Source organism: Microcaecilia unicolor, chromosome 8, assembly GCF_901765095.1.
Source record: "Microcaecilia unicolor chromosome 8, aMicUni1.1, whole genome shotgun sequence".
NCBI lineage: Eukaryota > Metazoa > Chordata > Amphibia > Gymnophiona > Siphonopidae > Microcaecilia > Microcaecilia unicolor.
The window spans coordinates 218,948,386-218,969,137 of NC_044038.1; the positions used below are offsets into that span (position 1 = coordinate 218,948,386).

General features: G+C 44.7%; 1 protein-coding gene across 2 annotated transcripts in view; it reads left to right on the top strand.

Moving 5' to 3' along the window:
• The window catches only part of PREX1 (phosphatidylinositol-3,4,5-trisphosphate dependent Rac exchange factor 1), a 378,063-nt gene that overhangs the window by 280,004 nt on the left and 77,307 nt on the right, over positions 1-20,752 (top strand). For both annotated transcript variants that reach the window (XM_030212317.1, XM_030212318.1), the window contains exons 18-22: positions 5,645-5,793; positions 9,325-9,410; positions 14,060-14,196; positions 17,688-17,859; positions 20,379-20,563. In XM_030212317.1, the coding sequence (XP_030068177.1) occupies positions 5,645-5,793; positions 9,325-9,410; positions 14,060-14,196; positions 17,688-17,859; positions 20,379-20,563 (729 nt within the window). The remainder of the gene's footprint in view (positions 1-5,644; positions 5,794-9,324; positions 9,411-14,059; positions 14,197-17,687; positions 17,860-20,378; positions 20,564-20,752) is intronic.

Genomic DNA, 20,752 nt, shown 5'->3' on the forward strand with positions numbered 1-20,752 from the left:
AGTGAAGGGAAAGGGGACTTGATATACCGCCTTTCTGTGGTTTTTGCAACTACATTCAAAGCGGTTTACATAGTATATTCAGGTACGTATTTTTTTGTACCAGGGTCAATGGAGGGTTAAGTGACTTGCCCAGAGTCACAAGGAGCTGCAGTGAGAATCGAACTCAGTTCCCCAGGATCAAAGTCCACTGTTCTAACCACTATATATCAGCTATCAAGTACACTTGATAGCTGATATATTTCTGATACTTAAAATGAGTATGCTGCATGGCCACAGCATTTCTATAGCTGACAGTTGTTAGCGTTAGAAGGTTTTCTTGATACAGTGCGATATTTTTCATTGTTTTTGTAGAACAGGGGAGTAGCATGATCAACAAGACTCTTCCAGAAAGCTAAGGAGACGGGGTGAAGAAAAATACTCTTTTATTGTAAATAAGGTTGGATTAATCTATATAAATAAAATCCCCCTCAAACGTTCTGAAGCTCAAATCCCCCCTCAAACGTTCTGAACCTCACTCCCTGACAGTGAAGCACTGAACTCCTGTACTGTTTGTAGGCTAGGCTATCACCCTCACTCATAGACCCGCCCTCAGCCACGCCCCATCTGCACATAAAAAGCAACCTCAACGTTCTAAGGCTTACTTTGTGGCTTCAGGGTTAGTAAGTTCGAAGCTCTGTAACCACTTTTAGTAACCATCTATCTGTGCCCCGCCCTCACGTCACAACGTTATGACGTCGAGGGCGGGTCATAATGAACACAAGCTCTTTCCACTCCCCAACACAGCTGTCATTCCCATACAGTACCTACGCGTCACCCCCCCTCCAAAATCCACCCCCACCGTCTTACTCTCACAGATGCCCATGCACTTCACCCCCCCTCCAAAAATGACAAACCACTCCCATCTGTCTCTCAGCCATCCCTCCACCCGCGCAATGGCACTCCCCTCCCCGACATAGGCCCCGCCCATCTTCCTACGTGCACGGTCGCCCCCCCTCCAAAATCGCTAGCCCCCATCTGCTACCCTCCCTTCCTCTTACTGGGGTCCTGGCGCAAGAACTGAGGGGCAAGGTAGCTCTCAAATTCTGCTGCCTTCCGTTGTCTTCGCTATGAGCTCTGTGCCCTGACTCTCTGGTCCCGCCCAACATGAAATGAGGGCGGGACCAGACAGTCAGGGCACAGAGCTCATAGCGAACACAAAGGAAGGCAGCAGAATCTCCGAACTACCTTGCCCTTCAGTTCTGCCACTGCGCCTGGGACCCCGGTAAGAGGAGGGGAGGGTAGTAGAGGGAGGTTGCCGATTTTGGAGGGGGGGGGCGCCGTTCACGTCCGCGGGATGGGCGGGGCCTATGCCGGCCATCGGAGGACCTTGCTAGCGCCCGTTTCATTCCTGCCAGAAACGGGCCTTCATTACTAGTTTACAATAAAAGAGTATTTCTCTTCACTCCGTCTCCTTGGCTTTCTGGCAGAGTCTTGTTGATCATGCTACTCCCCTGTTGTACAAAAGCAATGAAAACTATCGCACTGTATCAAGAAAACCTACTCTCCTGTTGTACTGCACCTCTCGTAGTGGATCCAGCTTGTCCACCTTGGTGGTAGAACCTTGTTATTGCTTTTGTACACATTAGCCATTTCCATTGGCAGTTTGAAGTTTGTGGTTCACAATCTTTTAATCTACATTCTTCAGGACAGATTCCTGATACAGGCCTAGTGGCCGAAACACGTCTCGTGCCGAATCTTGTAAATAATAAAGTGTGTGTTTGTCACCTTCACTGTGTTTCTCTGGTGTACATAAAAAGCAGGCCTATCTTTGCCTGTTAAAGCCATGGCCAGTTAAGTCTGAATATCGACTTAATCGGTGATGCACTAGCTGACATTGAAAAACCCGGATAATCAATGCCATTCACCAGAAACGGCCTGGCATTGAATATCTGGATTGAACGCCCTTTTGAGTCGTGCAGTATAAAATTTACGCAAGCATTTTATAGAATAGGGTGCAGGGCAGATCTGCATGTACACCCAAATGAGTGTCAATTAACACCAAGTATTAATTAACGGCTCATTAACTAATTAGATTGCACACGGATCTGGGATTCACACCCAAATTTGAGTGACCTATAGAGAAACTGGGGAAGTGTGCCTAGATTACTTAGTGTGCATCTGTCATGGGGCCATACATAGGTGTGTTCTGGGTGTATCGCCAGAATGACTTGTGTTTTAACCGTGACTGTAAAAACTAGGGTGGAGGAAACTCTATAGCAATTTCCAGACAACTGATTAGCACAAATAATACATGTTTGTCCTGTGTAAGTCTTTTGAAAATTGCCTTTCATATACATTAGAACTGATTCCTGTTTTGTCAGATGTTGAGCAGGATCTGTGATATGTCAAACTGTGATATGTCACCGGGACCCTTCATGCTGGCAGCTGACCTTATTTCTGAAATGACAGTTGTAATGAAAGAGGAGGAAACAGGGAATAGATTTAGGCACATTGAAAATATGAGCAGAAATATCATTGACGCCCACCTAATTTTCAAACCTACTGATTATCGAATTGCATGATACTGTGTTCCGTGGTTTCAAATCAGCTGCAATAAATTAAACCTTTGATACCTCCTCCATGCAAGAATCTGCTTACATTGACTAGATAAGTTATCATTATTCCTCTGGGGTAATTTTTGCTGAAAGGATAATCCCTAAGGTATTTTTTTGGACAGCTGCCTTTTGAACGTTTTGCATGACAATCTGTATGCATTTGGAATCTTTCCATTGACCAGTTCTGTTGGAGACCCTCCAAGGCAACCTCAATCTCTTTCTCCATTGAACATCTGGAAGGGGTACATCCAGTCCTTAGTAAGACTGAACAACATAGCTCACCATAAATTATTTAATTGCACTTGGATAATGGCAAAGCTGTCAAGGATGCCTTCATGTCATGTCCCTTGAAGTAGTTGCATCATCTTCCTTTTGAAGAGCACTATTTACCATACAAAGTTGAGTGGACAGAACAGTGCAACAGTGACCTAAACTGAGAGACGAGAGAATGATTTTGGTGTTAAGCAGCCCGTTGAATTACCTAAAAGAGACTTTGCTGGTTTGACTGTTTGAAAAGATCAGGAAGCACAGTGTGCAGTGTGGAGGAGTGGCCTAGTGGTTAGGGTGGTGGACTTTGGTCCGGGGGAACTAAGGAACTGAGTTCGATTCCCGGCACAGGTAGCTCCTTGTGACTCTGGGTAAGTCACTTAACCCTCCATTGCCTGCCGCATTGAGCCTGCCATGAGTGGGAAAGCGTGGGGTACAAATGTAATAAATAAAACCATATAATCATGTACAAGAGAGGCAGCATCATATCAAAGCTTTTGTTCCCTTTGTATAGAATTTAAGAGACGGGTGCCCTGTACGGAATAGATCCAGATTTTCCTGGAGTGGATGAATGTCATTGGAAAAGTGGGTCTAAAATAGTTGGTTTCTTGGTTGTAGTTGTGCAGATATTTGGGATTGAGACCAGAGATGGTGACTTCCATAATCTTAAAACAAAGCGGCTTTCTGCTTTGTCTGTCGAGCACCAGTCTATTACTGAAAATCTTAGAAAAGTAATTGGGAAATAATATTTATCCATTTCCATAACACAGCAGGAACTTCATTATAGGGTTCATCCTATAACCCGTACCTATAAACAGTGAATATTTACAGTTCAAGATGTTGATCTGGAAAGTTGAATAATAACTGTCTATAGCCTGGTGTACTAGATCATTTGACAAAACCTCAGTGATTAATAGGGGTATAGTGATGCACAGAGATTCTGGGAAATTCATGGTTGGCCCCACAAGTGCAATTGCACCAGCCTTTTTGGTGGTCATATTGCACCAAACAAAAGATGGCCTTGCTGCCAAAACCAGTTGTAGGGATTGGCCACTTGCAAGGCCAGCGATCATAGGAAGAGGGAGGGCCAACTACATGCGGAGGAAGAGGAAACTTAGGATAGAAAGGAGAGGCTTGAGAAGGTTGAGGAGGTAGATAGAGAGAGAAGCAGAGTAGGGGAGAGAGAGAGAGAGTGACAGATGAGCAAGTTGGGAGAAGAATAGATGGAAATCCATTCTCATCATTACTTGTGAACAATGGTTGGGGATGACCAAATATGACCATCGGTGTAGTTTACTTACTTTTGGGAGGGGGGAAGGCTAGGGAAGTCATATTAGCAGTAGGGGAAGGGGACCAATTCAGCATTAGCACCTACAACATTTAGGGGGAGGATGCCCCCACCATGCTCACCTCAGACTATGCTCATGGATATAACTACTGAATTTCAGCATCCTCCCTCCCTCTCCTCAAAGATGTGGACTTGTCATTGGGCTAGACTGTGGCTGCAGTAACCCAGACAAAAAAACAGCACCACGGGCCTTTAAAAATGGAACACAGTTCTTTAATGAATGAGCCTTGACAAAAAGACTCGACACGGGCCGTGTTTCGGTGACTAGCACCTGCATCAGGGGTCACAGTGATGACATGGAAAACTTGGGGAATAACTCGAATATATATTCCTCTACAAAATATTATTCCTTACTCCACGTCTCATATAGTAAAAGATACAGAAAGTGAAAGTGCCTTGTTGCTTTGTAGCTTTTACTATATGAGACGTGGGGTAAGGAATAATATATTGTAGAGGAATATATTCGAGTTATTCCCCAAGGTTTCCACGTCATCACTGTGACCCCTGACGCAGGTGCTAGTCACCGAAACACGGCCCGTGTCGGGTCTTTTTGTCAAGGCTCATTCATTAAAGAACTGTGGTCCATTTTTAAAGGCCCGTGGTGCTGTTTTTTTGTTTGCAGTAACCCAGAACATCAGTAAGAGTACGAGACAAGTTAGTCCACCCCCCAGAATTTCACTCTTTCCAGCCAGACCTCCAAGTATGTCATCTTTTTAGCACTAACTCACTTTTTATACACATGTCTATGTTTTGTTTTGTTCCTAATCTTCACATGCCTTCATATACTAATCTACCTGCAGACCCCTGATAAGGGCTAAAAGCACATTTCCCCAGAACACCACAGCATTTAGATTATCCATTTAAAACATTTTTTTCTCACATTCCCATTTTATATAGAGACCTGGGTAAGTTTGATATTTTTATCCTGTAGCACAGTAAAGCAGGTTTGATTAGAGTGAAGATGAGTTAATTAACATTTTTTAGATTACCTTGTAGGTGGGAGAGATGATTTGGTCTTTACGGATGGTTGGGTTGCCTAGAAACACCACCTTACTGTCTGTTCTGACAGGATCTGAAAATAACCAAGTCACTTTTAGCCGGGGGGGTATTTAACCTTCGGAGAAATGCCAGAAAATGATGATTCATATTTTATGCTGGTCTCTGCAGGACACAAATTGATGTCACGATTTGGCATTAAAGAGCAACATTGCAATTCAATCAAGGGCGATGCTAATGGCAGAATGAAGTCACATCGCTTTTATTGGTGCCTCTGTAAGAGAGGGCCAGGGGTGAGCCTAAATGTTATCTGAGTGAATGTTTTTTTCTCCACTTTTCCTGTGCCACGCTTTTGTTTGTGAGTGTGGCAGGCTTGCAAGGTAGCAATCTATGAACTGTACTGAGAACTTAATTGATAGTTTCTGCTCTTGATTTCCAGATGGCAGGACTGCAGGTTGGGAGGAAAATTTATGCCATCAATGAAGACCTGGTTTTCCTGCGTGCCTTCCAAGAAGTGGAAACCATGCTGAACCAGTCTTTCTGCTCTCGGAGACCACTCAGAATCCTGGTAGCCACCAAATCAAAAGAGTATGTTTCCAGAATAGATCCAGGCTGTAGAGGATTAGTATCTGCAGTAACTCCCATTTCATTCTGAGATGTCAGCTGTTAATGACTGCGTTTATGAATAAATTATAAGTACAATTACTGTATGCATTTATTGGAAGTGTGCTTTTAATGGTAGGTTTACCTAGTCCTATAATTTAGCTATGACTTCAGAGTCTTCTACATAACTTTTGGCTTAATATTCAAAACAATTTATCTGGACAATGTGGAGGGGCATAATCGAACGGCGCCGGCCATCTACATAGGCGGCCATCTATATGGCCAGCGCCACAAACAGTGGTCCCGAACCGTATTATCGAAAAAGATGGCCGACCATCTTTCATTTCGATAATATGGTTGGGGCCGGCCAAATGTCAGAGATGGCAGGGTTTGAGATGGCCGGCATCGTTTTTCACCGATAATGGAAACTGAGGTCAGCCATCTCAAACCCGGCCAAATCCAAGGCATTTGGCCGTGGGAGGGGGCAGCATTTGTAGTTCACTAGTCCCCCTGACACCAACTGGGCACCCTAGGGGGCACTGCAGTGGATTTTAAAAATTGCTCCCAGGTACATAACTCCCTTACCTTGGGTGCTGAGCCCCCCAAATCCCCCCCAAAACCCACTTCCCACAACTATACACCACTACTATAGCCCTTAGGGGTGAAGGGGGGCACCTACATATGGGTACAGTGGGTTTTGGGGGGGGGGGTTTGGACGGGCTCAACATTTACCACCACAAGTGTAACAGGTAGGGGGGGGGGATGGACCTGGGTCCACCTGGCTGAAGTGCACTGCACCCACTGAAACTGCTCCAGGGACCTGCATACTGCTGTCATGGAGCTGGGTATGACATTTGAGGCTGGCATAGAGGCTGCCAAATGGTTTACATTTTTTTTTTTGGGTGGGGGGAGTTGGTGACCACTGGGGGAGTACGGGGAGGTCATCCCAGATTCCTTCCGGTGGTCATCTGGTCAGTTTGGACACTTTTTAGAAGCTTGGACCTGAAAATAAATGGACCAAGTAAAGTCAGTCAAATGCTCGTCAGGGCCGGCTCTCTTTTTTCCATTATTGGCTGAGGGCGGCCATGTGTTAACAATGCCCCCATCCCGCCTTCGATACGCCTCCGAATGCCCCCTTGAAATTTGGCCTGCTCCGCGACGGACTGCAGTTGAGGCCGGCCAAAGTTGGCTTTTGATTATGCCGATTTCGCCGGACTTGAGAGATGGCCGGCCATCTCCCGATTTGTGCCAGAAGATGGCCGGCCTTCTCTTTCGAAAATAAGCAGGAGAGGCTGCTCCCTGGTTAAATCACACTGGCTGGCTCAACCGCTAATATACAGCAAGCATGTAACTGGATAGTGCCGTTGAGTATAAGAACCGACCATCATGGCACGATGTGATTCTTTTGGTCAGATAACTTTCAATCCCATCCCCAGACTGCCTGTTGGCTCTCCTTCTTTTATCCAGATTTCTTAAAACACCATACACTGAACACTTCCCTACCCTCTTTTGACCAGATAATTTTTAGCCCGATCCCTGAAACACATCCTGGCCAAAAGATATATGGTGGGTGTCCTGGTATTTTAAAAGCCATAAGTACATAAGTATTACCATACTGGGACAGACTGAAGGTCCATCAAGCCCAACATCCTGTTTCCCACAGTGACCAATCCAGGTCACAAGTACCTGGCAAGATCCCAAAACAGTACAACACATTTTATGCTGCTTATCCTAGAAATAAGTAGTGGATCTTCCCCAAATGCATTTTAATAATGGTTTATGGACTTTTCTTTTAGGAAGCTATCCAAACCTTTTTTAAATCTCGCTAAGCTAACTGCTTTTACTACATTCTCTGGCAACAAATGCGTTTACAGGGGGATTCTATAACAGTGTACACACTGTGGATGCTGGTTATGGCAACTATTTTAAGCCTATTTTTATAAAGAAAAGTAGGCACCTAATTTTCTTTTTACTAATGCCAATGGCCCAAAACGTGTGTACATTAAGGTGCAATCACTATAGCTGGGTTCAATGGCCACACCTGGATATTAGCCCAGTGTGCGGAGGCAGCCAGAAAAGCAAAAAGGATGCTTGGAATTATTAGGAAAAGATGGTAAATAAGACCAAGAATATTATAATGCCTCTGTAACCCGACCTCACCCTGAGTGTTTCGCTCAATTCTGGTCGCCGCATCTCAAAAAACATATATCAGAATTAGAAAAGGTTCAAAAAAGAGCGACCAAAATGATAAAGGTGATGGAACTCCTCCCAGATGAGGAAAGGCCAAAGAGGTTAGGGTTCTTCAGCTTGGCAAAGAGATGGCTGAAGGGGGATATGATTGAGGTCTATAAAATCCTGAGTAGTGTAGAACGGGTAGATGTGAATCGATTTTTCACTCTGTCAAAAAGTACAAAGACCAGGGACCCCCTAAGCCTGGAATAGACTTCCTGAGCCCCTACGTCTTGCTCCATCCTTGACCATCTTTAAATCTAGATTTAAAGCCCACCTCTTTAGCATTGCTTTTGACTTGTAACCACTCGCCCCACCTACCCTCCTCTCCTCTTTCCTCTACACATTAATTGATTTGCTTGCTTTATTTTTGTCTATTAGATTGTAAGCTCTTTGAGCAGGGACTGTCTTCTATGTTTGTGCAGTGCTGCGTACGCCTTGTAGCGCTATAGAAATGCTAAATAGTAGTAGTAGTAGTAGAATATCTGCACCTAACCAGCTATGTTGAGTGATAGAGCCGGTTATTGTCTAGCCGCTAACTGGGATTTTCAGTGGAAGATAACCGGTTATCTCCCGGTGAATATCTGCAGTTTGGCACTCAAATGCTGTTTCTGGCTGGTTAAATAGTTTTTAATATCAGGTGTGTGGGGGGGGGGGGGGGGGGGGGCTGTTTATTTATTTTTTTTAACACCATTGATAGCATTTAATTAAATCATGGATATTCAGCACTGCTATCTGGTAGCGATTAGTGCTGAATACCCAGACAGATCGGGCTGAACCGTTGCTATCATGAGAGTGGTGATATTCAAACCACTATCCTGATAAAGTTATGATGGCTGAACATTGCTCTCTCTGGTTAACTTGTCACTCTGCCCACACACTGTCAGGGTGGTGCTGAATCAGTCTGGAATGCTATTCAGCAGTCCTATCCACATTCATGTTTAGTGACAGCCAGCACAAATATGGGTGGCTGCTGCTGTATGGATATTTCTTTTTGAATGTTGGATTCCAAATGTATTGGTAGTTGAGCTTTTCAACTGAGAAATGGAGCGTTTGAGCTAACAGATTACTTTTCGCACTGGGAGTAGGGACAGTAGCTGTTCATGTCATCTGAGTTTTATTCTGTTTTGGGGTACATGATCTGAGCTTGCATTTATTCCTATATGCACGTGTGCACTTAACAGGAAAGAGAGGTGATATTCCTAAATCAGAAATTTGCATTATTTGTAACTTACAACCAGTACACCTGGGCTACATCTTCTCTTTTTAAAATTCTGTTTCCAACAGGATTATTAAAATCCCAGACTCTTCACAAGCACTTTGCTTTCAGATAAGAGGAACGGCGCCGCCCTATGTCCATGCTGTGGCGAGAGGTAAGAGCCAGACAGCCAGCCAGAATGGTTGACACGAGCACCATAGCTTGGAATGGTCAGGACTGGTTTCCACAGATTCTTCCCGGGAGCTAATAGCAAATGGAATGTATTTAAAATAAAATAATCTGATCATGAATCTTGTTGAAAAGTAGCACTCACAGCACTGTATATCGATATACTAAAGACACAGGTGGCTTTTGTCATCAAAAGATAATGCCTGATGTCCTATGGATGTCCTTTCTGAAGGTTAGAAGGGTTACTGGACAGCAGCAGAAAAGTAGTCAGTGCCATACTCTATATAATACTAGTAAAAAAGGCCCGTTTCTGACACAAATGAAACGGGCGCTAGCAAGGTTTTCCTCGGAGTATGTATGTTTGAGAGAGTGTATGTGAGAGTGACTGTGTGTGAGAGAGAGAGTGAATGTGCGAGTGTGTGTGAGAGAGAGAGTGAGTCTGGGTGTGAGTGTGTCTGTGTGAGAGAGAGTGTGTGTGTGTGAGAATGAGAGTGTGTGCAAGTGTGTATGTGAGACAGTGTGAGAGAAAGAGAGAGTGTGTTTCACACAGATACAGTGTGTGTGAGAGAGAGAGTGTGTGTGAGACACAGACTCTCTGTGAGACTGAGTGTATGAGACCAAGAGAGTGTGTGAGTGACTGTGTGACACATAGATAGTGAATGTGATACAGTGTGAGACGTAGAGTGTGTGAGAGTGAGAGAGAGAAAGACATTGACTGTGAGAGAGAGAGTGTGTGTGTGACAGAGATACCTCTCCCCCCTTCTCTGGTGTCAGTCCCCCCCCCCCCCCCCCCACTCTCTCTCTGGTGTCTGAGCGTTACTGTGCAGGACGCTGAGCTCTGGCTGTGCTTCAAAACTGACCAATCCTATTTAATAGAATGCACCTCCAACATTCTGAAGCCGAGAAACCTAGTGTGATTGGTCACTTCTGCTTGTGACGAACCCGGAAGTACATGATGTCAATTCAGGAGATGGATACAGAGAGCAGGAATGCCTCAGCCATGCAGTCAGCTTCAGAATGTTGGAGGTGCCTTTTATTATATAGGATATCTAGGGGTCTACGATGCGGCATGCCGACCCTATGCATTATTTACTGCGACATTATTTCCAAGGGAAAATATTGACTAATAATGTATAAGCAAGCATCACTGCATCGTACATTCAGCTCCCGCGTTTGCTGTTGCTATGGGGCAGTTTCCTTCTCCAACAACTGGCAGCTGTATCATTTTAGTGGATAGAGAATTATGATTACTATTATATTTACATTCATATGTCGCCTCTATTAAAGAAACTGAGGCTATTCACACAGACAGCAGACTAAAACTCAGCATACATAAAATCCCCCTTGTCCATCCACTGCAACACCTTCTTCTGATTGGTTAATGTGAGTTGGAGAGTGTAGGAGTACCCTAATGGTTAGTACTGCAGGCCTGTAAACTAGGGGAACTGGGTTCGGTTCCCATTGTAGCTCCTTGTGACTCTGCATGTAACCCTCCATTGCCTCAGGTACAAAATAAGTACCTATATGTAATATGTAAACCACTTAGACTGTAACCAGATGCTAAAAACAAGATTTAACTTACATAGACATCACATGAAAAATGCCATTGCCAGCCAGGATGCCACGCCTGTGGGGCAACACTTTACAAAAACAGAACACTGTACTAGTGATTTCATAGTAAGAATCCTGAAAGGTAACTTTAAAACAATACAGGAACGTAAGACCTTTGAAGTCATAAAATTGTAAATTGTATTGCTTTTTTTGTCACTCTCCTGTCTCCATGCTTATCCCCCTGTCTCACCCATCCGCCTCCACCCCACCCTGTCAGATTGTCACTGAAATGCTTTGATGTCTCACTTATATATACTGTCATCTACCAAGATTTGCTTATTTCCGATCTGACGAAGAAGGGCAACCTTCGAAAGCTTATCAAGAATTGTACTAATTTATGTCCAATAAAAAAGGTATCATCTTATTTTCTTTTTCATATTTTCTTTTGTTTTATTTCTATTGATTACCTTTAAAAGTGGACTAACACGGCTACCACACTTCTCTACTGTAACCACAGAAAGGCAGTATATTAAACCCCATTTCCTTTCTAAAGCCTTTTAGGCATCCATGCATTGGGAGTATATGAAATAACATAAAACCTTCATATCACCAGGAACAGTGCAGTGGACTCTGTTGTTAATCCAGTGGGCAAAGCCTGTGTTAGATATGCTGGGGCCCAGGTCAAAAACATTTAGAGGGCCCCCACCCCCACCAACAGGTTTACCTACTTCAAACAGGCTTGGGATCCCCTGCAGCATAGTAGCCCAGGGCAGTTATTTTGATTGCACTCCTCTAACACCAGCCCTGAATATTAATGATTCGTATTATTTCAGACATTTGGCCCTATTGGACTCTTCTCGTGTGCACATTTTCCCCCCAGGTTCTATATATGGTGCCCAAATTTGGGCATGCTTTGGAGATGTACGCACACTTAATTGGCTAATGAGCTGTTAACCACCAATAATTGGATGCTACCAACCAATGATTTACGTTAATTAGACATTGAAAGCAGTGGCGTTCCTAAGGTGGCTGATACCCGGGGCAGATCGCCGATGTGCCCCCCCCCCCCCGGGTGCAGCGTGACCCCCCCCACCCCCGGCGAAAGGACACCCCCCCCCCCGGGTGCATTTTTACCTGCTGGGGGGGGGGGGGTGCCGCACGCCTGTCGGCTTCTCTCGTTCCATGCTCCCTCTGCCCCGGAACAGGAACCTGTTCTGGGGCAGAGGGAGCATGGAACAAGCGGAGCCGACAGGCGCGCGGCACCCCCCCATTGGCGTGCACCCAGGGCGGTCCGCCCCCCCCTTGGTACGCCACTGACTGAAAGAAGAAGAAAAAGAAGAGAAATTCAAAAGAGATGAGTTAGATTATCAAAAGGGCAGTATTTATCCTTAGTCCAGACCTCTCTGAATATGAGTTTGATTCCCACTTCAGGCACAGGCAGCTCCTTGTGACTCTGGGCAAGTCACTTAACCCTCCATTGCCCCATGTAAGCCGCATTGAGCCTGCCATGAGTGGGAAAGCGCGGGGTACAAATGTAAAAAAAAAAAAAAAATAGATACTATTGGACATTCTACATGGAATGTTGCTATTCCACTAGCAACATTCCATGTAGAAGGCTGTGCAGGCTTCTGTTTCTGTGAGTCTGACGTCCTGCACGTACATGCAGGACGTCAAACTCACAGAAGCAGAAGCCTGTGCGGCCACATTGGTGATCTGCAAGGGCCGACTTCAATCTCAAATAGTAGTAACAGTGGAGGAGTGGCCTAGTGGTTAGGGTGGTGGACTTTGGTCCTGAGGAACTGAGTTCAATTCCCACTTCAGGCACAGGCAGCTCCTTATAACTCTGGGCAAGTCACTTAACTCTCCATTGCCCCATGTAAGCCGCATTGAGCCTGCCATGAGTGGGAAAGCACGGGGTACAAATGTAAACAAACCCAGACTGACACTTTTGAGAAAACAAATATTAATGATTTTATAGGTGATAACAATTCTATGAGGTTGATATTCAGCCCGCAGGAGGCGCTGATCCCGGATAGTCAATGCTGGGCTATTTCTGGTGTCCGGCATTGAATATCTGTTTTTTTTTTGGGGGGGGGGGGGGGGGGGGGTTTCGTCCAGATCAAACGTAATATTCAGCGCTGGCCGGTTAAGTTTATAGTGTCCAAAGATAGGACTGCTATTTAGGCAGTTGGATTTGGCTGCTAAACTTAGCCATCCAGTGCTGAATATTGCTGGTTATTGCGCATATAACTGGTTATCTTTTCAACGCTAACCGGCAATATTCAGCGGAGAAAACCAGTTATCTCGTGCTGAATATTAGTGCTTAGGCACTGAAATGCTATTTAACCGTTCAGAGGCTGAATATAAGGAGTTATTTATTTATTTATATGGATTTATTAACTGCCTTTAAGAAGAGATTCACCCAATGAAGAAAAACACAAGAAATAAGTTTAAAAAAGAGAAAGAAAGCAACTCAGATGATTTATTTACTTCACCTCCCTGTACTCCAGCTCTTACCCCTTCTCCCAGTACATCACAGCCAATGTTGACCGGTTTTAATTCCATTAATTCGGGTCCTCCTCAAGACCTGGGAATCACAGAGATAGTGATGCAAAATCTGCTGTTACAAATAGGATAGCTTTTTGCCAAATTTATGGGATTAAGGGGCCCTTTTACAAAGCGACGGTAAGCCCAAAGTGGCCACCGGCAGAAGTTTTGGCGCGAGCGTGTACCATTTCCGGTGCGCTGGGAACATTTTTTTGTAGCTCAGCGCTAACCCAGCAGTAATCGGGCATCGTGCGTGCTGCCCGGTTACCACAGTCATTTTTTGGGAGGAATTTTACCCGCAGGGGTTAAAAGGGCCCTGGTGTATGGGGAAAACCGGCCCCCATCGCTACCGCAGGGCCCTTTTTACCGCAGCTTACTAAAAGGACCCCTAAGTGCTTCAAATGTAAAGTTTCCAAGTATTTTAGGAGTCCAGTCGCTATTGCTCCAAGGACCCCAGTCATTATTTTGCCTTTCAAGTCTTTCTACTTCAGTTGCTGTTGTTAATGAAATACCTGAGCCTTCCTTCCTCTCCTTCAGGGTCAGAAGCGGCTGCAGCTGGTCTTCACCCAGGACAGTGTATTCTGAAAGTGAATGGCAATAACGTTACCCAGGACAGTTATATGGAGATTCTAGAACACTTTTCTGCATTCAGGACCACCCAGCAAGAATCACTGGTGAGAGTCAATGTTTGCTTTTTCTTTTCTTTTCTTTTTTTTGACTAACCTGACTTGATCAAGTGCAGAGGGATAATATAGCACAGTTCCCTTTTACCTTTCTTATCCATTGATTTTGGGTGTCTCTAAGTGATTTTTAAACTGCATAATTGTCTTTGTCATCCTGGAAACTGGTGTCAGTAAATGTTGAGGGCTTCACTGTACAATCTAAGGGGCCCTTTTACTGAGCTGTGTAGGCGCCTACGTGCGCCCAACGCAGCCTATCCGGAACTACCGCCTGGCTGCCGCGTGGCCCAGTTGCTAATTTCATTTTTTACATGTGCCCACTACATGCCCTGGAAAATGTCTGGCGTGCGGCGCTAACCGGGTGTTAATCAGCATTGTACACGTGCTGATGATTAGCGCCCAGCTAATGCGTGAGACCTTACACCTAAGTCAATGGCTGGCAGTGAGGTCTCAGGCCCAAAATGGACGCGTGCCAATTTTCATTTCGCTGCACGTCCATTTTCGGCCCCCAAAAAAGGTCTTTTTAGTAGGCTTGTGGAAAAATGTATATACGCGCGTCCAATACACATGTCTTCAACAGCGCAGACCATTTTCGGTGCACCTTAGTAAAAGGACCCCTAAGTGGTTCTTTTACTAAGTTGTGGTAAAACGTGGCCTTGGGTACCCTTGCGCATGTTTTTCCTGTACTCTAAGGCCATTTTTAACACAGCTAGGGTTATTTTACTGTGCCAGGAACATTGGGCCTGAAAGCTGCAGCCCAGTATTCCTGGGCCTAATGTTAAGGGGGGGGGGGGGCCCTTTGCACCTGTTAAGCCTCAAATCAAGACCCACCTCAAAGAGTCCTCCCAGATCAGGACTACCCCCTCCGAAGACCCTCCCAATCAAAACCTTCCCTAAAGAACCCTCCCTTTAGAGAGGGTCTCATAGCCCTTTTTACCTGGTGGGCCTCTGGGCGCTAGGCAGGAGCGATCCCACTTCACCCTGCCTGCTTGGCACTGCCTCCAAAATGATGTCTCTAGTGGTAGTCTTGCGCAAGCATTTTCTTATACAGAAATATGCTACTGCTCCAAATCATTTCAGTAGCGCTACTAGATGTACGCAGCACTGTACATATTATATACAGGTACTTTTCTCTGTCCCTAGAGGGCTCACAATCTAAGACCCCTAGTGGTGGTAGCATAAGACTATCAGTAGGGGCACCGTTTTGGAGGTAGCACTGAACAGACATGAGCAAAGGGGGGTTGCTCCTGCCCAGCACCCTTCATCAAGGGGAGGTGTCTTTGGGGGAGGTCTTGGTCAGGGGAGGATCTTGGGGGGGGTATCAATCTGGGAGGGTCTTTAGGGGGTTTTGATCCAGGAGGAGGTTTGGGGGGGGGATCTTGATCCAGAGGAGCTTGGGGAGTCCTTGATGGGGGGGATTCAGGGGGTGGCCTTCATTAGGGGGAAGGGCACGGGTGGTTTACAGGAGCACTGCAGCCTCTATAAATTGGACCTAGGAGCAACAAGCTGCAGCTTTCAGGCCTGATGCGTTCAAGGTGGTTATACTTTTCCATGGAATTCAGCAGCCTGTAATACTGAGATACCACAGGTTGCTGAATCCCATGGTAAATCAAGGTATGTTAAAAGCTCGCTTTTTACTGCACTTTGATAACTCCCCCCCTAAGTTCCTTTGCATATTGGCCCCTACAAATGTACCTTTGCTGGAAAGATATTATTTTTATATAGTATATAGTATTATATTGTATCCTATATAATAAAACTCACCCTCAACGTTCTGAGGACACTGACGTCACTGTCAGTACCTGCGGGCACTTCCTTCCAGTTCGAAGGGTTCGTGATGGTGAAGCCACCGAAATCGCTGTGTCTGGGCCCCGCCCTCGCGTCAAACGTGATGACGTCGAGGGCGGAGCAATGGCGTCAGTGGCTTTACAACCAACAAGGACTCGGGAGATGAAGATGGCGTCAGTTGACGAGGTCCGGAACAATGGCGGTCAGTGGCTTCACACCGCCGAAGGGGTGGGTAGGGGGGAGGTTCGGGAGGAAAACCTTGCTAGCACCCGTTTCATTTGCTCCAGAAACGGGCATGTTTTACTAGTAGTATTATATAACTCTTCTTCTCTACGATTCTTGTAACGTATCTGTAACACATGAACCTCTTTGATAATAACATCACTTTGTATTTGTTTTTTCATTGAAGGCGACTAACGCCTCACGGTATTATGTAAGCCACATTGAGCCTGCAAATAGGTGGGAAAATATGGGATAGAAATGCAACAAATAAATAAATATATTTGACTGTCATGCACTAAGGGGGGAACATACTGATTTCTTGATTTTTAGGGAATCATTTTTTACCCTGTAAAACTAAAACAAACTAATTGTCTCTTTGAAAATTGCCCACCCCTGACCAGCACTGTACCCAAGAATCCTCCAACTGCATTGCTGTCAGTAGGGGGCGGTGCTTCAGTGTTGTGTTTTCAATTGCTAGGGCCAGGCAGGTTCCCTGGAGTCCTGCAAAGCTTGCCTGTCCCTCACTATTGAAAATGCGATAGCGAAACAGCACCCCCCACTGGCAGGGCTTTAGATGGAGGACTCCCGAATAGCTTAGAGGGAACAGTGCTGACCAGCTAAAAGTACATTTGAGGGGAAGATCTTCCGGGGACATTACTACTACTACTACTTATCATTTCTATAGCGCTACCGGACGTACGCAGCGCTTCACACTTGAACATGGAGAGACAGTCCCTGCTCAATAGAGCTTACAATCTAATTATGACAGGACAAGTAAGGGATAAGGGTTAGGACAGACAGGACATATCAGGGATAGGGGACAGCTGAAGGTTTAGGTTTAAGAGTCAAAAGCAACATCGAAGAGGTGGGTTTTTAGCCTAGATTTGACATGTTTAAGTTGGAGGTGGGAAATAATGTGCCTAAATGCCATTTTCAAATCTACATGTTATTTTCTAGGGAATAAAACCTGAAGAAAAAGCAAGCGCGGATCTTTGCGGGTGCTTTTTCCCGGGGCAGTTTTTTTTAAAGGGAAAACACATAAGTACCTGCTGTTTTTGAAAACTGCAGCAAAGCCCATGTGTAAAAACTGCCTGTGGACTTTGCATCATCAGATGCAATTTTGAACAATACCCCATTTGTTCTTACAGCAAAAAATATCATTAGGTAGAATTTCTAGTAGTGTTCTTTTAAATGTTGAGCACTGCTCAACAAATTTATACCACTGTATTTTTAAACTATGCAGTCAGTCAATATATTTATAACCTAGTTGTTTCTTTAAAATTATGCACAGCGGTAGTATACAAATTTTGCTGTACCACGGTTATATGCTGTAGTCTACTGATATGTGGGACCATGAGACAGTCTGTCAAAGTGGTGATGGTCATTCTTGACAGCCAAAATTAGGAACGCGGTCAGTTGTTCCGAGTAGATGTTGCATTGGAGTCAGGACCTAAGGATTGCTGTGGTCTTTCCAGGGGTCATCCCAGTGGATTTATAGGGCACATGAAGATGCGGAAGAGGAGAGAGCTCAGAAATCTGAGTCCCAAGCGTGTCTCAATGGCAGTCTTTGTGAAACCAGCACACAAGACCTTTCTGAAAACGGAGAAGCAGAATTGTCGCCTCTGGACTGCAGCCCACAAGAAGGAGGTAAATCACTGCTCAAGAAAGCAGTTATTTTGGAAACAAAAGGCCTAGACATAAGCCAATCACTTGATTGGTGCTTTATAAATTAGAATTCACGATAAACTGGCCTACCCTATTTATAAATGTTATTGAAGTGGCTGACGCTGAGTTTGTGGACACCCTATTCAACAGCTTCAGCTACTCTGAAGCACACAAAATCATTTTCTTTGAATATGTTCAAACCAGTGGCATACCTAACAGTTGCCACCTGGGGTGGAGCACCCCCCTTCTCCAGGTGTGTCCCCCCGCCCTCCCTCCTCCAAGCAAGGTGGGTGCGCTGAGCAGTCGCATGTCTGTTAGCTCTGCTGGTCCCCTGCCCCGGAACAGGAAGTTGATGTCAGAGAGGGCAGGGGACCAGCAGAGCCGACAACTGCATGACTACTCAGAGCAACCCCTTGCTGCCTGCCTCTGCCGCTCTGCCGTTGGTACGCTAGAGGTTCAAACCTTGTTATTAGTCATTGTGGGTGCCTCCACGATGTACCCAGGAATCTAGATGTGAAAGGACCAGATAAAAGGCCCTTTGATATGCTTGTAAGTTGCGACCATCCTGAGAAAACTTGTCCAAACTTCCATTCCCTCCAGAGATGATCTTGCTCTGAGTCTCATACTCTCTCTTCCTATTTACACCTTTTCTAGTAGATAGGTCACAATTGATTTAATAAATAAATAACCACATGCTTTAAGTTCCTTTTATTTACAACAGACCTCTGCATTTTTATTCTAAAAATTTATCAGTTTGGACTGTAAGAAATAGGAGTCCTTTATTTTTGTGGGGTAGGTATCCAAAGGGGTTTAGTGGGCAGGAGTGGCTTGTTTGTTTAAGAAATGTTTGTTTTATGTTTTGATGTGTGTGTTCTGATTTTGTAATGTTTTGTTTAACTTTTTAAAACTTTTATGTCAATATTCAGCGTGGTTTAAGCAGGTAGGAGCAGCTTGTGCCCATGTAAACTATGCTGAGTGGGCAGGCTGCCATTATTTTTTGGAGGGTGTGCCATGGGTGGAGAATGGGTGTGGAATCATTAACCAGCTAATGCGTATGCATTAAGGTGTGTTTTAAGCCCCGGATTCTATGTATTGCGCCGAAATTTCTGCGCCAAACTTAGAGATGCACACACAAATAAATTGGCTAATTAGCTCAGAAACATCTTTAATTAGGTTCTAACAACCAATTATTAATGTTAATTGGCGGTCTTAAAAATTTGCGTGCATCTCTCGCTACATGCTATTCTATGAAGCACAGCACATAACTCTGCATGTATCTGAAAAGGGGGCGTGGCCAGGGGAATGTCAGAGACTTTCGAAAAAGTGCGCACAGATTTATTGAATTTGCCCAAAGCGGGCAAAATAAACCCAGATATTCAATGCCGGTTGCTAAATGCAGCCTGGTATTGAATATCCAAGTTGAACAGCGGCGGCAGACAGGAAACGTGCTGCCTGTCACCAACTGATTATCGGGCCCTTAGTGCCTAATTGCTTGGCATACCCCTGACCTGCCTATCCCCTTCCCAAGTCCATGCCCCCCTTGGAGTTGTGTGTCATAAAAATTAGGTATTTGGTTTATAAAATAGGGGCATAAGTCAGTTACACATGTAACTACAAATTATCTTTGTCAGACTTCTACGGTCTGTGCCCTGATCATGAATGAATAGATATGGATGGGCTGGAGTGTAAATTTTAAGGAGCTTCAATATTAACTTCAGGAATTTTAGTACAAGAGCACTGGTAGGCAGACTACTACAGTCTGTGCCCTAAAGGCATGGACAAATCAAACACGGGTATATATATAAAGTATCGCATATCAAGTAAAATGAATTTATCTTGTTGGGAGACTGGATGGACCTTTCAGGTCTTTATCTGACGTCATTTACTGTGTTACTATGTTACTCTTTGGGGTTCTACATGGAATGTTGCTACTAATTGGGATTCCAGAATCTTCAGAACGTTTAGTACAAGAACAGTGCTGGGCAGACTTCTACAGTCTGTGCCCTGAGAATGGCAAGGACAAATCATACTCGGATATACATATACAGTATCGCATACGATGTATAATGAGTTTATCTTGTTGAGCAGACTGGATGGACCATACAGGTCTTTATCTGCCATCATTTACTATGTTATTACCAATTAATGGTTGTTAATGCCAGGTATTGATACATATTGCCAATTAAGTGCCAATGTAATGCTACTTAGCCAAATAAATTTACATGTGTAACTGACCCTATTCTTTAACCACATGCCCAACTGCGCACCTAACTTTGAAAAGGCACCAATTTTAGAATTTAGGGGTTAGAGCACAGGAAAGCACCACATTAAGACACACTAAGCCGAGATCCCAGTTCCCATTTGTAGAAGGGCCCCAAAGATATTAAAAAAATATCTCACCTGTTCCACTATGAAGCAGTTTTTTTGTCCAGAAGGTTTTTCAGCATTCGTCGCTATGCTACCTGACGCAACTTTTTCCAGTGGATTCCTTGTTGTTCCAGATCCAATTCAGAACATTGGCGCCCAGCTGATCATTAAAGAGGACACACCCCTAATCAGTCTGACTGTGGATAACATTCATCTGGAACACGGGGTTGTGTATGAATACGTCAGCACGGCTGGGATCAAGGGTTACGTACTGGAGAAGATTGTGGAGCCCCGGGGCTGCTTCTGTCTAACTGCCAAGGTGTGTGAGACATTGTTCAGTGCTAAAAATCTCAGAGCAGACTGCAAGCTGCTTTTACCAGTAATTTGTTTTATGCTGCCATACCTGTTTAACAATGTATTATCCCCCTGATTCTATAAATGGCGACTAATGTTGTGCGTGCAAATCAGCGCGCATAGACGATTTGCATACAAGACTTAATTGCTTAAC